Here is a 19,872-nt window from a genome sequence, read left to right on the forward strand (position 1 = left end):
TCTTTGTTTCGATTTCATTAATTTCTGCCCTGATTTTTGTTATTTCTTCTTGTCTGCTGGGTTTGGGTTTCGTTTGCTGTTGCTTTTCAAGGGTGTTGAGTTGCAATGTTAAGTCATTTATTTGTGTTCTTTCCGATTTTTTGATATAGGCATTTAGAGCTATAAACTTCCCTCTAAGGACAGCTTTCAGTGTGTCCCAGAGGTTTTGTTGTGTTGTTTTGTCCTTTCCATTCAGTTCCATGTGTTCATGTAGTTACTAGGGTTTTTTCCAGTGTTGATTTTAAGCCTTATTGCATTGTGGTCTGATAGAATGCATGGAATTATTTCAGTCTTTTGTATTTGTTGAGACTTGTTTTGTGCCCCAGTACATGGTTGATTTTGGAGAAACTTCCATGAGGCGCTACGTAGAAAGTATATTCTTTGGTGCTTGAGTTGAATATTTGGTAGATGTCTGTTAGGCCCATTTAATGTATGGGATTGTTTAATTCAGATGTCTCTTTGTTAATTCTCTGTCCTGTTGAGCTATCTAATGGAGACAATGGGGTACTGAAGTCCCCTTTTATTAATGAATTGTGATTAATCTGGGTACTGTTTTTATGAGGTTGGGTGTACCAGAGTTTGGTGAATATATGTTCATGATTGTAATATCTTCTTGGTCAATTGTTCCTTTGATCAGAATGAAGTGGCCCTCTTTATCTCTTCTTCTTAGTTTTAGTATGAAGTCTACTTTGTCAGATACTAGAATTGCAATGCCTGCTTTTTTCTTAGTACCATTTACTTGGTATATTTTTTTCCATCCTTTCACCTTAAGGTAGTGCTCATTGTCTTTGAAAGTGAGATGGGTTTCTTCCAGACAACAAAAAGATGGGTTTTGTTTCTTAATCCATTCAACTAATCTGTGTCTTTTGACTGGGAGTTCAGTCCATTGATATTTAAAGTTATTAATGAAAGATGTGTACTGATTCCTGTTCACATTCTTGGTGTAGTTATGCATTTCCACAGTTTTAATTTCATTAAGTTTCTTTCTGTAACCCTCTGGGTATAGTCATTCGTTTCTTCAGCTCTTTGTATTGCTCCCAGAACTCTCTGAAGGGCAGGTTTGGTAGACATGAGTTCTTTCAGCTGATTTATGTCATGGAAGATTTTTCTTTCCCCTTCGACTATAATAGACATTTTGACTGGGTATAGCAATCTGGGTTGGCATCTGTGGTCATTTAAAACTGGGAATACTTTGGTCCAGGCTCTTCTGGCTTTCATAGTTTGAATTGAAAAGTCAGCTGTAATTCTAATGGGTTTTCCGTTATATGTGACTTGTTGTTTCTCTTTTGCAGCTTTCAGAATTTTCTCTTTGTTTTGTGCGTGTAGTGTTTTTACTACGATGTGCCGTGGAGAGTTTCTGTTCTGATCCTGTCTGTTTGGTGTTCTGTATGCTTCTTGTATTTGTATGGGCATGTCTTTCTTTAAGTTTGGGAAATTTTCTTCCACAATTCTGTTGAAGACGGTCCATATCATTGTCTTGAGATTCTTCTCCTTCCTGTATGCCCATGATTCATAGGTTTGGTCTTTTTATGGTGTCACACAATTCCTGCCTATTCCATTCTTGTGTTTTCTTAAATTTTTATAATCTTTGCTTGAGTGGTCTAATTCATCCACATTATCTTCCAGTCTTGATATTCCATTTTCCATTTCATTCATCCTATTGGTGAGGCTTTCTCCTGTCATTTCTAATTGGCTTACTGAGTGTTTCACTTCCTTCTTCATTTCAGCCTGAGTATTCTTCAATATTTCTAACTCTTCTGAATTCATTCAGAAGTTTATCCCTGTCTTCCTTCAGTTCTTTGATTTCTTTGTTTTCTTTAAATTCGCTGAATTCTTTTATCATATTTATGATTGTTCTTTTGAATTCCATGTCCTGTGTTATCTATAGGGCATTCTCATTGTACTCCTTTAGAGGACTGTTGGTATTTGGTGGGGATATATTATTTGGGTTTTTCATTTTATTGCTTTTTCACTGTGACTTTGACACGTGGATTTCTTTTTTAGTTTCTGATTCTTGTGTGAGACCCAAGCCTTCTTTTGTTGAGTTTAGTTCTAGGCTTCATGTTCTGTCTTTCGATTTTACATTGGAGGGACCAAATTGTTTTCGTCTTGCTGCTCAGGAGTTCCCACAGAGGCCCAAGTCAGATGAGGGTGAGATGCTCTCAGCCTTTCTCCTATGGACTAGATCCCTCCAGGAAAGATGCTGACCCCATGAAGCTGGGAGGCTGGGCCACCCAGAGATACAAAGGGACCTGTGGAAGGAAAGAGGCCCTGAGGGCTCCAGGGGACTAGAGGGAGGGATTGAGTTGGTCTCGATGCAAAAGATCAGGTAGCAGTGGGGAGTCTGGGCCAAGAGGTCAGTCCAGAGGTCTGGAGTGCCAAGATAAGAAATGTGTCAGTGCCCCTGCTTGGAGGAGGAATGGATTCGGGGAGCTGGGAGGGTGAATGAGGCTGGTGGAGTCAGGGTGCAGTGGGCACCACCAAACTTACCCAGGAAATTTGATGGCTCCCTTGGCTACTTTCTTAAACGTGAGAATCCTTACTCTGTAAAATGGAGGTAAGAGATTGAAGCCTTGTGAATGTAGAGAGATGGTTTAGGTCAGAGCCATAGCTCTGTTATGATGAGTCATCGGTGCCAGAGTCATAATAATTCAATTAACACTGGCACAAGATGATTTCCAGACCACTACTTATCATTTCTTGGCTGTGGTGCACCATGTACCTACCTCAGGTGGAGCCTCTTGTATGTAGAGGTGCTGTTAGAGTCTCTTTTTCAGAGATTCCTCCAGTTTGCCAGAGACTTTCCAGGTTATACTTGCACACTTCCCTGCCCAGGAGGCTGATGTGGACAGTCATCCTGTGCTGGCCCTCAGGGCTGTAGTTGGGCTCATAGCCATGTGCTTTTGGCTGCCAGCACAAGATCGGCAGAAAGGAGAAATGAGCCCAGGGTGTGTTCTCTGGTTTTCTCATGGCCTATCTCTGGGGAAGTCCACACCCCTCCAGGGCTTTCAGTGCCATCTTAGAGCCAGGTCTAGACAGTACAAGAATTAGAACTCCAGGCAGGTCCGAATTGAGGGACAGCAGTGCTCTGTAACGCTAGACTGAGAACACTCCCTGCCTTTTCTGTGTCTGATCGGCCTTTCCAGGATGGAAGGAGGCCCCGGGGGGCCCTGGTTTTGAGTTTGCCCATTGTTACCTCCATTAGCACGTGTCTCTGAGAGTTGACCTAGTAGTGGCACAATTTATGAATTTTTTTATTTATGAAAATTTCATTGGTAACATAGATGTGTCACTTCTTGGAATAAATGGCATCAATTTCACTGTCCTTATTTCTGCATTTGATTTCCTGCCGCAGTAGTGGTGACCAGAACTCCAAACCTGGGTCAACGTATTTTATGGTTGTTTCTCTTTTTGCCTCCACAGAGATAGAAAAGTTCCAGAAAGGAGAAGGGAAGGAGGAAGAGAAGTACATTGACGTGGTGGTGAACAAGAACATGAAGCTGGGACAGAAAGTGCTGATTCCCGTCAAGCAGTTTCCCAAGGTAAGACTGAGGCCTGGCGTGTCCTGCAGACTCGCTGCCTGAGCCCCAGGGACAGAGCTGAGCTTCGTACTTGCTTTGCCATTCCCTCTTTGGAATAGAGAGTTGCATGGCTGAGAGCTAAGGTTGTTTGTGCTAGACGTTTCGAACAGTGCTTGGCACATCCACGCTTAGAAATGCCTGTTGAAATCTACCCTTTCTTGAGTCCACACACATGGTTGAGGCATGCTGTCATACACATTAGTAGTTAATTTCTTTGTATTTCTGAATAATAATCCTTACGGGACTGTTCCAGAATTTATTCAGGCAGTTTTCAGTTTGAGGTTATTATAAATTAAATTGCCATGACCATTTCATTGCAAGTCATTTTGTGACTGGCTCTTTTCATTTCTCTTGGCTAGATACCAAGTATTGCAATTGGACTGTATTTACTTTTGCAGGAAATGCCTATGCTTTTTTCCAAACTGGTTGTATACTGTAACATGTTCACAGATAAAGCAACTACATTGTGACTGCCCTGTGCCATGTTGCCTCACCAATATGTGGCCTTTTCACAGTTTTTATTACTATTATTATTGTTCAGATGTTGTATTGGTATTTTCTTGTGATATTAATTTGTACTTCTCCAACTATTAACACTTTTGTATGTTCATATGTCTTCTGCTGTGATGGTCTCATTTTTGACCCATTTTTCTCTGGGCTACATGCATTTTTAAATCACTGAACGGTGGGAACTGTTTACACATCCTAGATACTTGATATTTTGCAAATATTTGGTTCAGTCTCTGGCTTGCATGTTACTTTCTTTGTGAAGTTTTGTTTTGAAATTTCTGTAACTGATCAGTGTTTTGTTTTATGGTTATTGTCTTCAGTAAACTAAGAAATCTTGATGAACCTCAGGGCAATATCAGTGTTTGATAAATTATAAATGTATTATCCATTAAGAGTTTTTAATTATTTTAGCTTTACATTATGAGCTGTGGTTGGTTAGTTGGTTGTTGCTTTGTTTTTTTGATTTTTGTTTTTTGTTTTTTTGAGTCAGGGTCTCCCGGTAGCCACATCTAGCCTGGCCTGGAACACACTATGTAGACCAGGGTGGCCTTGATCTCTCAGAGATCCGCCTGCCTCTACCTCAGAGTGTTGGGATTAAAGGCGTGCACCACTCCTCCTGGCTCTCTTGTGGTTTGACAGTGTCCTCCAAATACTCATGTTTCTGGAAACCTAATTCCAAACTTCCTGTGTTACTTGTGTTTGGAAGTGGGACCCTTGGAAAGTAATTAGGTTTAGCTAGCTCATGAAAATGAGGCTTAGTTGGTGTTATTAGTGGCCTTAGGAGAAGAGGGACTGGGGAGATGCCTCAGTGGGTAAAGTGCTTGTTGTTCAAGCATGAGTACCTGAGTTCAGATCTTCAGCACCCACAGAAAAGCCAACCATGTCAGAGCTGTCTGTAACTCCAGCGCTGGGTAGAAACAGGAGGATCCTGTAGGCTTGCTGACCAGTCAGTCTAGGCAAAATAGAGAGCTCAAGGTTCCATAAAGAGACCCTGTCTGAAAAAGTTAGGTGAAAGCAATTGAAGAAGATGCCGGGCATTGACCTCTGGTCACCATTCCACATTACCACATACATGCGCATACACCCCCACATACGTGCACACACACACACACACACACATACACAAGAACAACAACAACAACAAAAGAAGAAGAAAGAGGAGGAGGAGGAGGAGGGGAATGAGGAGGGGAGAAGGTGGAAGAGGAGGGACCCAAGCTAGTATGCTTTCCATGTGGTGTTGGCTTCCTTCGCATGATGTGGCATGAAGGTCCTCACGATTACCAAGACTGTAAGCAAATTCTAGCACCTGCTCTTGGATATCCCAGCATATGAAAGTATCAGCCCAATAAACTATTACCTCCATCAGGTATTTCATTATAGCAATAGAAACAGGCTAAGGCAAAAGTCAGGCTTACTTTTTCCTTATTGCGATTTGTTGAAAGATGCTTTCTGTCCATGGATTGATTGAGCAGCCTTGATGTGTGTCGGATGACTGTGGTAGGGAGGGTATGTTTCTGAACGCTTTGTTTTGTTCCTTTGGTGTATTTATGGATCCTTATGCCAGGACCGCAAGGTCGTCTTTACTGCAGCTTTTTATAGAGAGACATGAAGTTAACGTTGCTTCAGCTTTGACCTCCCTTTTCGAGTTTGCTTACAGGTTCTTTTGCAATTCCATCTAAATTTAAGAATTCATTCATGGATTTCTGCTGAATGAGCTGCTGGGATTCTGGTTGCACTCGTGCTGTCTGTTGATTACTCTGGGGTTGTGACATCCCACAGTGTTACTCACGCACTTCTTCAAGGTGGTGTATTTCTCCGTTGGTCTACCTGTGCCCTAAATGCTGTCCCCAGCGTGGCTTCCCTTTCACGTAAGGGTCTTGTATGCTTTTGTTCTTTTGGTTTGACACAGGGCGTTGTGTATTCCCGATTGATCTCACAGTCACTGTGTAGCCAAGGATTACAAACATGTGCCACCACGCCAGTTTATGAAGTGCTGGGGATGAAACCCACGGCTTCCTGTACCACCTGAGTAGCAGCCTCGGGTTTTATGTGCCCCTTGTTAAACTTTTCCTGGAATATCTTCTGTCTGAATAAGCACTGTCGTAAATTAGAGATTTAAAAGGTTTTGTTTTCTAAGACTCTAATATAAAATTTTATCTTTATTTATTTTTTCTTTTGATTTTTCTAAATTATTAGTTTTAGTAAGTTTTTTTATAGATTTGTTAAGATTCTTATGTTCATAATTACATCGTCTGCATAAATAGCTTTACTTCTTCCTTTACAACATTTAGACCTGTTATTTATTTTGCTGACACTACTGTCTTGGCTTGGATCGCCAGTGTAAGACTGAATACAAGAGTGGAGACTTGAGCCCTCCTTGTCTCCAGATGGAGGAAAGGATTATTTTATTTATTTTATTTTCATCATGGATTTGTTTATATTGGTAAAATTTATAAGAAAAATATTTGAAATGAAAAGCCAGTTGTTAGGTTTCATGCACTTACTCTGTTTACCTTTCAGTTAAGCATACCTTCCTATTGTCCTAATTTTAACCACGAAGTGAGGCATTCATTCCTCGCCTCTGATGTGCACATCTTAAACACTGTTATTAAATCGAGTGTCTAACTTTGTCACAAGCAGCACGTTCTATTTTCCATAACTCAAGGAAAGTTATTTAATAAGCAGCTTAACACAGTCTTAAAGAAAAATAACAGCCTTTTAAAATACAGGGTAGTATGGATGTTTTTACTCAGACTCCCTATTCGTGAAAATGTAGAATCACAGTAGCCATGATTCCACAAAAATGTTAAATGTCCTTAAAGTTGAAAATAAGTTTATTGAAGCTCTAATGTGTTGATTTTTGTCTGTCCATAATTTAAAGTTTTATTTATTACACTTCTGCAGTTAACACTCAGAGTGCAAGTTGGCGCCGTATTTTGGACAAGCAGCAGTAGGCTTGCAGGGGTAGTTTAGCTCCCAGCTTCTCACTGACTAGGCAGGAGATATTCCCTTCTGTTTTGTCTTTGCTGGGAATTTTGATCTGCCCTGGACTGTGAACTTTGCTTAATGTTTTTCTGTATCTGTTGAAATGAAAACAAGTTATTACTTACCTAACTGTATATTAGATTTCAACTTTTCATTGCTTTGAATTAATCCTTTGTATTAATTAATATTAAGCATTACTTGATAATGGCATTCATTTGCACTGTGCTGGATTCAGCACCATTTATGGTCTTCACTGATAATGGTCTACAACTCTTTATATTGTTGAAAAGTTTTGTTGCTAGTTTTATGTTGTTTTCATAAAATGGGTGAAAATAATGTTCTTTTCCTTTTTCTAAAGAAATGTAGGTCAGACTGGTGCTCTTTCTGCCTAAGTATTTGGTAGAATTTACCAGTGAAGCCATCTGGGCTTGGTGTTTGATGAATTCAACAAGTTTGTTGTAGCACTGGTCAAAGTTTCTGTTTCAGTTGATCTGAAAAAAGTCATTTTCTATGAGACTAGTCCATTTCATCAAATATTTAAAATAAAGTATTTCTTGAAATACTTTTTGTGACTCTTCTCTTGCTGATCTAGACTTGCTGCATTGCTGTCCACCTTTTGATAGTCTAACTTTCTTGTGACTCTTGAGTAGTGCTGTTTTTATTTTGTTTTTTTGTTGTTTTGTATTCCCCCCGTTCTTCAGATTAGATTATTTCTCCTGTGTGTGTGTGTAGACAGACAGACACAGACAGACAGACAGACAGACTGATAGATAGATAGATAGATAGATAGATAGATAGATAGATAGATAGATAGATAGATAGATAGAGATAGAGATAAAGTGATAAAAATAGAGATAGAGATCTCTCTCTATATTTTTTCCTGTTACTGTCATTTGGTTAGTATCGCTACCAGGTGAACATTTGTATATCAGCAACAGTAATTGTATATGTGTATGTGTGTGTGTGTGTGTGTATGTGTGTGTGTATGTGTGTTTAGAATATGTATTTGTGAATGTATGTGTGTGCATGTTCATGTGTGTGAGTGCAGGCACATGTGTGCCACAGTGTGTGTGTGGAGGTCAGAGGACTACCTCATGTGGTTCCTTGCCCTTGACCTTGTTTGAACCAAACTCTCTCTCTTGGTTGTTCCGAGCTCTGGCAGCTGTCCTGGGAGCTTCTGGGCAGTCAGAGGACAACCTCAGTGTGGTCCTCACCCACGACCTTGCTTGAGTCTGGTTCTCTCTCTTGGTTGGCTGGAGCTGCTTATCTCAGGCCAGCTATGCTGGGAACTCCTGGGTATATTTTCCTAACTGCCTCCCTTCTCACCAAGGAGTGGAGATACAGATGTGTGCTACTGCACCCAGCTTTCCTTGGGTTCTGGGGACTGGAGATCAGGTCCCAGGCCTCCAAACCATATCTAGCTCTCGGTCTCTTAAGGGATTTTGTGGTGTATCCTGGACATTATGAACATACATTCCGGCCCCTCTCAACTCTGTTGTATTTCTCTGAAGGGCACTGGTCCTTGTTTTAGTAGCTAATTTACTAGATTAGATTTAGACTATAATCTTTATTAGTCATTAGATTGACTTTGCATTTCATTCTTTATTTGTGATTCAGGGGCAGCTAGAGTTGTGCACAAAGTTTTCAGATCTCCAACTCTCACCGTTTATGGGCTTCTTGCTTCACATTTCTGCACTGTGGTTGTTTCAAACCCACTGCTCATGTTTAAGGACTCCGAAATTAGTAAATTCATCCCATGTTGTCCGCTTCATGTCGTGACTGTATTTCAGAATTTGCCTGTTTTCAAACACTTTCCAGGGCTTAGAATAGTTGACTGTTACAGCTTGTTCAAAGTATAACAATTTATGGCTGACACCTGTTAGAACTGATTTAGCCTTGCTTGCAGACACAGGCACATACAGTTTTTAAAAATAGAAAACTTGTTATAACCACGGCATGGACAGAGTCGTTACTAAACAAAGATGGCACATGGAAACCTTTTCACATGGATTCTTTGTGTTCAGTGTGTAACCATAGATGGATGAGCAGACACAGTACTTCTCCTTAGTTAATTGTAGCCCAGTAGATTGAGATTGCCCTGAAGATGATACTTTGTTGCATCAATGCATGAAGAAAGTACATTCTTTCAGTATCAGCTTTGATGAGTTACGGGAAGGCAAGTTAGAGTTTCTGTGTCTAACAGAGTCAAGTCCATTTCAAATACTTCAGCAAGTCTGAGGTAGGCTGGGTGTTTCCATGCAGCGTAATGCAGCATGCCAGTTTCAAGCAGTTTTGCATGAATGCATGTGCTGTGCTGTTCTCGGTTGCAGGAGAAAGCTCTCTGGCCAGTGTCAGTTAACAGTTAGCTGGAGGAGAATGGAGGCCTGCCCTCTGGAGGAGCTGTGGGTCCAGTTGAGTTTGTAGAGCTGGTGCTGGCTGCATGCTTTGAGCTTCTGTGGTAGTGGAGAACTGCTCTTTGCAAAATGCTAGCTGATAAAGTGATTTCCATTAATTGAATCGTTTCTCTCTTCTCTTGGTGACTAGTCTTACCCCTGACATTTATTGAGGGTCTTTACTGAGCCAGGCTTGAAAACAACAGTGATTGGACTAAGTCTTGGTCTCAAAGACTCACTAATGGGGAAGGCAGGTGGCCAGTTAATGCAATACACAGGGCTTTGGAAAGGCAAGAGTGTCACTTTGACACAGTTAAAGTCAGCTGGGTCAGGATCATGATTGACAGCCCCGCTGGGGCTGAGGATGTTGGGTTGTTTGAGGATGCGTGGTACCACATGTGTCATGTTGGAGGGGGACCTGTAGAGCTCTTTTTATCTTGCCTCATGTTACAAGAAGTTTAAAATCCTAGTAGTTGGTAAAAGCGTATTCCATAGGAATCACTGGATTGTAGTTCCTCTAGATGGTGGCTACTTGGTTGTGAATGTAGGACAAGTCATATTTCCTACAGCTCCTGCTTGATTTTTTTCTGAGACGGCTTTCTTCCCAGAGGATTTATGTGACTTTATTATAGGTGTTAAATTGGTCTTTTATCTATAGAAATAAGATAATACTTGTAGTTAATTATTTCTATTACTTTCACTAGCAATTAAGAATTCCATATATTTACAGGGAATGACGAGCTTTTGTATTTATTTTTTCCTTTTTTTTTTCTGATGACATTGAGTCCAGGGCCTGACCATGCATTCTATCACTAACCTCCATTCCCAGCTTCACAGTATGATTTTTTTTTTTTTTAAATACGTGAATGAATTGTGCTCTGGATTATCTGGATTGGTCAAATCCAGCTAATTAGCCACCACTTTAGGTATTTACCATTTCTTTGTTGTAAGAACGTGTAGTATGCTCCCTTGTGTTTGAAATACACACAGGGCCTTATGTCATCTAGTTAAGCAAAGCTCCCCTTTCACTGCTTCTCCCCTTCCCAGCCTTTAATATGAACCACTTTGCTCTACTTCTGTGAACTCATCTCTTTTAGATTCTACAGGTGAGGCGATGCTATTTGTGTTCCTTTGCCTGGCTTATTTAATTTAGTGTAAACTCCTCTAGGTTCATCAGTGTTGTGTCAAATGACTTGATTTCTTACTTCTTTAGTGCTGTATAGTATTCCACTTCACATTAAAAAAAAAAAACAACAAACAAAAACTTTCCATTATCAATGGGCATTCTGGTCATTTCTGTACCTTGGCAGCTGTGAGGAATGTAGTGAACGTGGGAAGTGCAGGCTTCTCTTCTGGACGTTCCTTGCTGTTGCTCTGTTTGTATATCTACCTGCGTTGGGATTTGCATTGCTGTGATGAAATGCCCAGTGTAAGTCTATGCATGGAAGAGTGGAGTGAAGTCAAGTTTCAGAGGTTTCCAACCCTGAAGGTGGGGAAGGAGAGGCAGAACAGGAGTTCATGTTGTTGTGGCCAAGAAGTGGGGAGGGGGGGAGGAGTGGGGAGAGGGAAGGAGGGAGGGGGGAGGGAGAGAGGAGATGCCCACATTGTGGGTCTCTCCTTTTTCCACTTTAATTCCTAGTGTGGACTAAATGCTAAACTTTTATCAGAATAAGTAATTAACACCTAATCACACAACAGAAGAGGATAAAGTATCATAGGCGACAGCTCTGTTCATGGAGTTGGGGGCAGGCGCTTGCTCACCTGGTCTGTGCAGCTCTTTTGTTGACCAACACTTTGCTCGTCCACTTGCTTCTGCGTGTCAGGCCGTGTACCCAGTGGGCTCGTCCACATGGGTGTACCACGGACAGATGTGTTGGGCCTGTCACTGGCCTTCATGCCTCTTCTTGACTGTTTTGGACCCTTTCTTGTGGTTTGGTGGTGGTGGTTGTTTGTGTTTTTCTTCAGTTTCAGTAAGCAACAAGTAGTTGGGTCGGCTTAGAAGTCTGTGCCCCAAACACAGCATCATTTTTGCCTACTCACTAATGTGCCCCTCCATTAACCTCGACCCACCTGCCCTCAGGTTCCTCACCTTTACCATCCACATTGACTGTCGTTTGTCTTTTTCTGTGTGCATTTTATTATCTTGCTCTTGTACACCCTCCTTTCCCATATAAATTTCTTGTCTTTGCTTTTAAGTCCTCCAATTAATTCTCTGCATCTATAATCAGAGAAGTAGCCTCTGAGGTTTAATGGATTAACATTTTCTAGCTTACTTATGCATGGCTTCCAGAGCTGACCTTGTTAGCTTTAATCTGATGTCCTCTTCCATTGGTGAACCCAATCTTGGGCAAATGGTGATGATGGACAAAAGGGAGGATTCACTCAGGTGTTCACTGCCTGCACATCGTGTGTGCTCAGGTCTCTCTCTCTCTCTCTCTCTCTCGCTCTCTCTCTCTCTCTCCCCTCCCCCTCCCCTTTTCTCTCTCTCTCTCCTCTCTCTCTCGCTCTCTGTCTCTCTCTCTCTCTCTCAATCTGTTTCTCGTATAATCTGGAGAAGTTACTTGTAAACTTCATTTTTTATTTTTTAATATTTTATTATTATGTGTATGAGTGTATTTCCTGCATACGTGTGAGCGCACCTGTGTTGTGCAGTGCCCTCAGAGGTCAGAAGAGGGTGTCATCTCCCCTGAAACTGGAGCCACAGACAGCCATTAGCTGCTGGGATCTGAACCCAGGTCCTATGCAGGAGCAACCAGTGCAACCTTTGAACCCTAACTCCAGCCCAAACTTCATTAATTTTTAGATTTAAAGTGTCTGAGTAAATCGGACACTTCACCATTTACAAACACTATGCTAAAATAGCATTTGGTGGAGCCATATTCTAATCTCAGCCACCAATAGTAGTTACGTTTACTTAGAAAATTAAGACATTTAAATACTAGTATTTATTGGCAGCTTTAGTATATAACAGTAATCTCCATAGCAAAGGAAATTACCATGAACTGTTGGACAGTGTATCTGTGTGTGTTACGGGGGTAAGCTTTAATTCCGTTAGCATTGACTGAGATGCCACTGGTAGGACAGATGATAAGCCCACATAGCTTCCACTTGTCCGTGCAATTTATGCTGGTAGCAGGGGAAGGCTGCATCTTACCAAATAATATAGGCTCAATGTTGAACTAACATGAGAGTTAATGGGGCAGAATTTAGGGGAGTGATGGGGGCTTATTTGGGGTATCACAACTGCATTTGGGCAGGTGACAAAAAACAGATGAGTCCCTTGAACTGTCTCTGCATCCCATTCTGGTGAGTCTCATGCCCTTTGAAACCAGTGATTTATTAACCATCAAGAGAACAGCTGTAGTGTTTTGAAGAGGTAAATGTGTATGACTGTGCATCCTCATACATTAAAGGTGCAGGGTTGTGGGGGTGGAATGCTGTCCAGTATAAGGCCTGGGAACGCCTGGGGTGATGTTGCACAGGAGGCTTATATTGGTGATCCCTACGCAGTGTGTGAATGGACCTGCTTCCACCTGCTCCTCCGTTTCTCACGGGTTCTTGGCTGTTAAATTAATATGCAATATATACTTCATACTGTACTCAAACATTGAAACAGTTCTCTGAGCCAGGCATGGTGGCACACACCTTTAATCCAGTACTTGGGAGGCAGAGGCACTGCATACACCTGGTGCATGCATGCACAGACACATGTAAAAATAAAATGTAAAAATGCTGTATTCAAATGTACTTATTATCTGTTGAACCATTTTGCTAGTGCTTTATATTTGTTTAATAACAGAGTCTTGGCCTATGTCTCTGTATTTGTTTAATATCAGGAGTGCCTAACAACATTCCTGAGATTGGATAACCATCAAAAATAGACATTTATTTTCTCTTACTGTTGGAGACTGGAACATTCTGAATCACAGAACCAATAGGTTTGGCTCTGGGCAAGGGCTCCATCTCTGTGTCTGTGATGGTGCCTTGAACTGCATGATGTGACACTTGCTCTGGACAGACAGGTGCCCTGTCCCCACAGTGGAAGAGTAGAGACTGAACCTATCCCTTAAACCACTTTATCAGAGCACTAATCTCATTGTTGAGGCCTGCCATCCATTCTCATGACCCAGCCCCCTCCTGAGCCCTGCGTTAGTGCTTTGATACTGGCATTGGGTTTGAGCATTTGATTTGGGGCTGTGAATTCAGACCCTAAAAAGGATATGTACCATAGTGAAAGAATACAGTAGAGATATTTGGTCTCTGGACTTGGTTCTTGGTGTACTTTGGGATCTCCAAAGTGATCAGTGTTTTTGTATGGTGAGGTGACTGGCTGCTACTTTCCAGAATAACCTTGGGGAGAGAGAGGTTGTTGCTAGGGGAGCCAACCTAATGCTTAGAAGTTTGAGACTGTGGGTCCCACCTCAGGTATCCTGGAGAGGAGAGGAGCTGAAGAATGAATTGACCACCAGTGGCCAGTGATGCAACTTGTCATTCTTAGGCACTGAAGCCTCTGCCAGCTCTCAAAATGCTAGAGTTCAGCCTACTAGAGAGGACCTGGAGTTCCATGCCTGTTTGTGCATTCTCTTCTCTGACGAAAGAAAAGTCACATACTTTTTTCTTATGCTCTGTGAGTTAAACCAAAAGATTAGTCATAGCCAGGGAAGGTGGTGGGAACCTGTGTTATAGCCAATGGGTCCAGAACACAGGCTTCAGTCTGGGGTTGTAAGCAGCACCCAAGGTGGGGCTGTTTGAAGGGCCAGAGCCCTCACCTGTGAGAGTGGAGCCATTATCAAGTTGGAGGTGTCAGAATGGAATTGAATCCTCAGACTTCCCATTGATGTTCGTGAGAATTCCATGTGGCTTGGAGGAAAATGCCACCTTGGAGTCTTGTGTGCAATTAGGAAAAAGGTCATTGTTTGTACCTTATAATATACTTCCTGACAAATCTTTATGGCTGTTCCTCCAAGTACATTTTCTTTGGAGGTCCCTTTTAGACCCTTTTTTATTTATTTTTTCAATTGAAATTATTAAAATTTATGTTATCTGCAGCCTGGATTTTTTAGACTTGAGGGGTATGTTAAGAGAACAGGTGGAGGGCGAGGGGCCTAATGTACCAAAGGGATTCTCTTTCAGCAAGTCTGAGGAGAGTGTCTGCTGTCAGGAGCATAGAGAGATAGGTCTGTTCTGTCTACACTGCTGGAAGTTCCTGGGTAGCCGTAAATCCAGATGCCAGGCCCCATTGGCTTCAGTTCACCACACAGTCCTGGTTTTGCACCGTAGTGTAGCTGTTGGGAACCCTTGGTCCTTTCATCTACAACTCCTTACTAATATCATGTCTTGGAGCACATCCTGTACATAATGATATTACAGAAGGGCAGTGGCCAGGCTCGGAGGTTTATGAATGATAGACAAATGCAGACAACTGACCCAGATGCTCGGAGAAACCTCTGTAGGGGACCAGATAAGACGTTTCGATAATCGTCCATAGAGTGGGCAAGTCAAATAGGACATGTGCCTGGATGGTCTGGGGAGGGGTTGGTAGGTCCCTCCTAACCTGAGCCTGACGTTCTACTGTGTCTTTACCTCTTTTTATTTTTCTTAATTGTGTTGTGTGTGTGTGTTTGTGTGTGTGTGTGTGCACGCACACATGCCATAGTGTTCATGTGGACGTCATTGGAAACTTGTGGGACTTAGTTCTCTCCTTCCACCATGTGATTCCAGGGGACTGATCTCAGGTTGGTAAAGATGTGGCTTTCTCAGTGTAAATAACGAAAGGAAGGTGTCTGGTTCCTTCTTCATCCATGAATCCTGTGAGGAACTGCGTCTGTTCTTGGTCTGGTGTGTTCAGTGCATTCTGGGGCTTTGTTTTCCTGGTGTGGTTCTAACAGGATTTTGTGTTCACATGCCTCTACTTGTATTAGGTAGGTTACAGGTAGTAATGTTTGACTTGTGTAAATTAGCTATCAGTCTGTGCTGTGGTTTGCTTCCGACACAAGTTGGTTGTTTGCTTGCACAATCAAGATGGAGAGTTATCCTGTCTCCGTGTTTACATTCAAAATGGAGCAGCCTGCAGCTTTGTAAGATGGAGTCACCCAAGGCACGGCTCAGCCTGGTAGCCATTGTTTTTTACACTTTGGAACACTTAGAGTGAGCAGGAGTCCTCAAGCTGGAGGGACCTTTTGTTTCCACTTCTGGGGATCAGACCCAAGGTCTTGTTCATGCCAGGTTTGAGATGTACCCAAGTGACAAGGCCTTTGTGTTTTAAAGTTCTTTTTTTTGTTCTTGTGCAAAGAATGTTTTTATATTTCTTGGTTTTACTGGCATAGACGTGGCTTTCTTAACATAAACAGAAAAGACAAAGTTCAGGTTCATGGCTCTAGAGTTCATTAATTTGTTTTTTTATTGACCCTCCTCTTTTTTTCTCTTCAGTAGTATGTGTGTCAGATGGTATATTAAAGACGGGGAAAGGGACTGGATGGAGGTGATGTCAGAGTTGACTTAAATATATTCCCAGGTATTAAGAACCAAGGAAATATCTTAAAATACAGCTGGGTATGCAGGAAGAGGCCAGAGTCAAGTCAGAGTGTAGAGGCTTCTGGAGAAGTAGATGATGAAGGGGCTTAAGGAAGGCTTGGGGCGCATGCATTGAACTTACCAAATGTCCTTTTCAAGGTTAAGTTCATATTAATATGGAAAATGTAAGCTGTGGCTGAAATACAATGAGAAAGTGATTAAATCCATACTCTCGGCAGTGGCCTGAGGCCCCTAGATATGTCCCCCTTCCCCACTCAGAAGCTCCGTAGTCCATGAGGGTTTGTCTTCATGTTGGGACATGGGACCCATAAACAGGGCAGGCTCTTGTGCAGCTATCCTGGGGGCCAGCCTGGCTCTCTGGCTGCATTCTCTCTCTCTCTCTCTCTCTCTCTCTCTCTCTCTCTCTCTCTCGTCTCTCTCGTCTCTCTCAGCAGATGTCACCCTCTGTATAACATGCCTCACTTCTCCCGTCCGTCCTCAGCGCTGCAGTGGGGTTTTTGTTGGCCTGGCCATCAGGGTTGTGTAAGTAGTGCTGAGGACTCCCTAGTGGCCCAAGTACTTGTTTGTTGATCTTGCTGCTGTTAAAAATAATAAAACAACATAGTGGGCGTGGTGGCACACACCTTTAATCCCAGCGCTTGGGAGGCAGAGGCAGGCAGATCTCTGTGAGTTCAAGGCCAGCCTGGGTTGGTCTACATAGTTCCAGGACAGCTGGGGCTACAGGGAGACCCTGTCTCAAAAAGACCAAAAATAATAATAATAATAATGATAAAATAAATAAATAAGTAATAAATAAATAAATAAAACAACTTGCTTCCCTTCTGGAGATGAAGGCTGTTCGAAAGACAGGGTGTGTGGCTCTGCTGTACTTGAGCAGTGCTGTTTCCCTTTCCTCCTAGCTGGTCAAGGAATTGCGAGGTTAAGTATTCTCTCTATTCTTCCCTGTGGGCTCTGGGGGAAGAGGGGTTGGTTCTTCAAGACAGTGTCAGCCTTGACCCTTCAACGATGGAAGGATTTGTGCTAGCACACCCCAGATAGTATCTTAGACCCTTGAGTCTTTCTGCTGTGCCAGGACTGCTGTGGGGTTAGCGCTTCCCTGGGACAGGCCATTACTTTGCACAGTTGGTTTATACTTTTAAGGGTGGAAGTAGCATTCTTTCCAGCTCTCTGTAGCCAAGCTACAGGGGCAGTGTTTGGAACACAATGCCTCAGGGCTGATGACTAAGTGAGGCCTTTCACAGCCAGCCCTAAACACTGGGACTTACCTTCTAAGAATAGTAGAATCATTGTATTCTAGACCGAGAGTGGAGTGCTCAACTTTTTTTTTCCAAAAGACCCCTCTGCTGACAGGAGGAAGACTTAGAGAAAGTCTGAAGTCTTCCAGTGGTTACCTGTGAGAGGGGATAGTCGCTGGCCAGCTGTTGTTAGGCTGAAGAAAAACAATGGATAAACATAGCATTCCAACATGACCCCGTTAGGATGTAATTAATTCCTCAAACAATTAGTACCCTCTACACAGGTGTTGGAGACACAGCAATAAACACAGAAGTCCCGGTCAGTGCCCTTGCGGAGAGTCAGTGTATTGGCTTGAGCCCCTGCTCTGTAGGAAGGTGTGGCAAGTTGGTGGCCCTTGCTGGGCTTGGGAGTCTGAAGGAACACGTTTGAAGCTGTGCTGGCGAAGCAGGAGAGGGTCGGTTGCTGAGTTAAGAGGTCAATAAAACATCCCTTCCTGGAGCCAGTCAAGTTTTTGGTGGGTACTCAATTAAAGGAAACCTTTAAATGGAGACACAACATGTTTTTGAGGTTTTGCTGTTTCTGAAAGGACAGTTTGACTCTAATTGTTCCCCAGGGAAAGTGTCACATCAGACAGCCTTATAGCAATTGGAGACTAGATGCGGAAGGCACTGGTCTTCACCAGTATGTAATTGGCATCTGGAGAAGAGGCATTGGTCCTCCAAATGATAGCCTTGTCACCTTTTAGAGCAGATGAACAGATAAAATTATTAGTATGTACATGTTGATTGATGGAAGAATAAATTTTGCTAGGCAAATAAAATTATAGAAATGAATGCTGGAATATATTAAGTTCTTGCTATATTTCTTGTAGATATAGTGGTCAAATTACAAAACCAAACCGTGAATTAACTATGGAGAGACTCTATTTGGAAAGGTCATGGTGAGTCCCAGATAGGGGCTGCTGTACTAGGGAGAGGGGGTGAGATGGCAGTCGGGACCCCCAGCCGCCAGGAGATCTGTGGGTTGCCTCTAAGAGAGGATATGGTTTCTCTTCCATGGGAAGAGCAAAGGAGGCCAGAAAGGCAGGCGACTGGGATGCAGCAGTGGTAGAGGCAGGATGGAACAGTGCTTAGAGACCTCTGTTTCCCAGAGAAGCTTGTAGAGAGGGCTCTCTAATGGCTCCAGCTGCTGGGCAGGTAGAGTTCAGGGCTGGGCTCCACAGAGAAGCTGCAGAAATGCTTAATGGAGTTTGGCATGTGGCTTTTCCTCATTGAGTAGAGGAGACACACAGTTCACCTAATTTTTTACAGGGTAAAAAATGGGAATTGGGAGTCTGCCTGGCTTTTTAATATGTAAATAAGTGGTCATCAGTGAGTTTTATTACGTTGTCTAGGGCCCAGTAGACCTCTCAGTAAGCTACTTCCAGGTCCACGGAGGTGGAGGGGTCGCCCTAATCATCAGAGCTTTTCAGGAGCACAGCACACAGGTAAAATCTATCATTATTATAATGCTGGCACCTTATCTGATATTTCAGTTTTTACTTTTGAGACAGTGTCTTTCTAGAAGACCCAGGTTGAACTGGAGCTTAAACTCTCCTCTGCCTCCATAACATCCGGCCGATGCAGTAGTAACTCTGCTGCCACAGCTGTGATAACACGGAACCTGGAACCGCTGTGCTCACTCACATCAGCGCACCCCTTCCAGAGTCTCTAGAATGGGATCCTCAGGAAGGTCTATAGGACTCACTCAGTGAGATCATGGTGCTCCTGTGGTGGTTTATTGCTCCTGTCACCTAAAGAGTCCAAAATAATTTCTTGTTCTTTATCTAGTCAGGCTGTGTCTGACTGAAGGAATTTTCTAAAAAAAACATTTTCTGAGAATATTCTTATTTGGATAGGAATTGCTCTCTCCGTCTCACTTTGGTGGTATGGGCTCTACAGTGACACTCAGTCCTCTAAGGCACACAGGGTCTGTCTTCCTCTGTGGCTTGTGTGTGTGTGCCTCTGTGCACATGCCTATGTATGGGTATGTGCATGTCTGTGTGCACTTGTGTGTGCATGTGTGTGCATGAATGTATGTGGGGGTGGGTACATGTGTGCATGTCTGTGTCTGCCTGTGTGTGAACAAGTGTATGCATGTGTGAGTGCATGGGGAGGGGGCGTGCACACGTGGTGTGTGTGTGTGTGTGCGTGTTCCTATTTTAGTCTCTTATCAGTGTTTTGTTGTTTTCCTTAGAGAAGTCCTTCACCCCTTTGGTTAAATAAATTTGTTCACAGACCCTTTTGTAAATTTGCTTTTTGCAGCTGTTGGAGGAAGGGATCACTTTCTTGATTTCAGATTTCAGATAATTAGCTCTTGGCATATAGCAACACTAAGGCTTTTGGATGATTTTTCTCTAGCATTACTACGTTTATTATTTCTGTTAGTTTTTAATGACTTCTTATGTACGATCACATAACCTGAGTTGAGGCTCTTCTAACGTGAGCTCCTTGTATTTCTTGCTGGCTTTGCCCAGCACTCCTTGTACTGTGTTGTGGGACAGCAGTGAGAGTGCATGGTCTTGTTCTCCTCTGTCTTTCTCCTGACCCAGTGTG

General features: G+C 42.6%; 1 protein-coding gene across 1 annotated transcript in view; it reads left to right on the plus strand.

Annotated features, from left to right (window-relative positions):
• The window catches only part of LOC103751277 (KH domain-containing, RNA-binding, signal transduction-associated protein 3), a 173,171-nt gene that overhangs the window by 59,982 nt on the left and 93,317 nt on the right, over positions 1–19,872 (plus strand). Inside the window, exon 3 of the mRNA XM_029556953.1 lies at positions 3,463–3,581. Coding sequence (XP_029412813.1) covers positions 3,463–3,581 — 119 coding nt within the window. The remainder of the gene's footprint in view (positions 1–3,462; positions 3,582–19,872) is intronic.

This window comes from Nannospalax galili, unplaced genomic scaffold (genome assembly GCF_000622305.1).
Source record: "Nannospalax galili isolate Female #2095 unplaced genomic scaffold, S.galili_v1.0 scaffold847, whole genome shotgun sequence".
Taxonomy (NCBI): Eukaryota; Metazoa; Chordata; class Mammalia; order Rodentia; family Spalacidae; genus Nannospalax; species Nannospalax galili.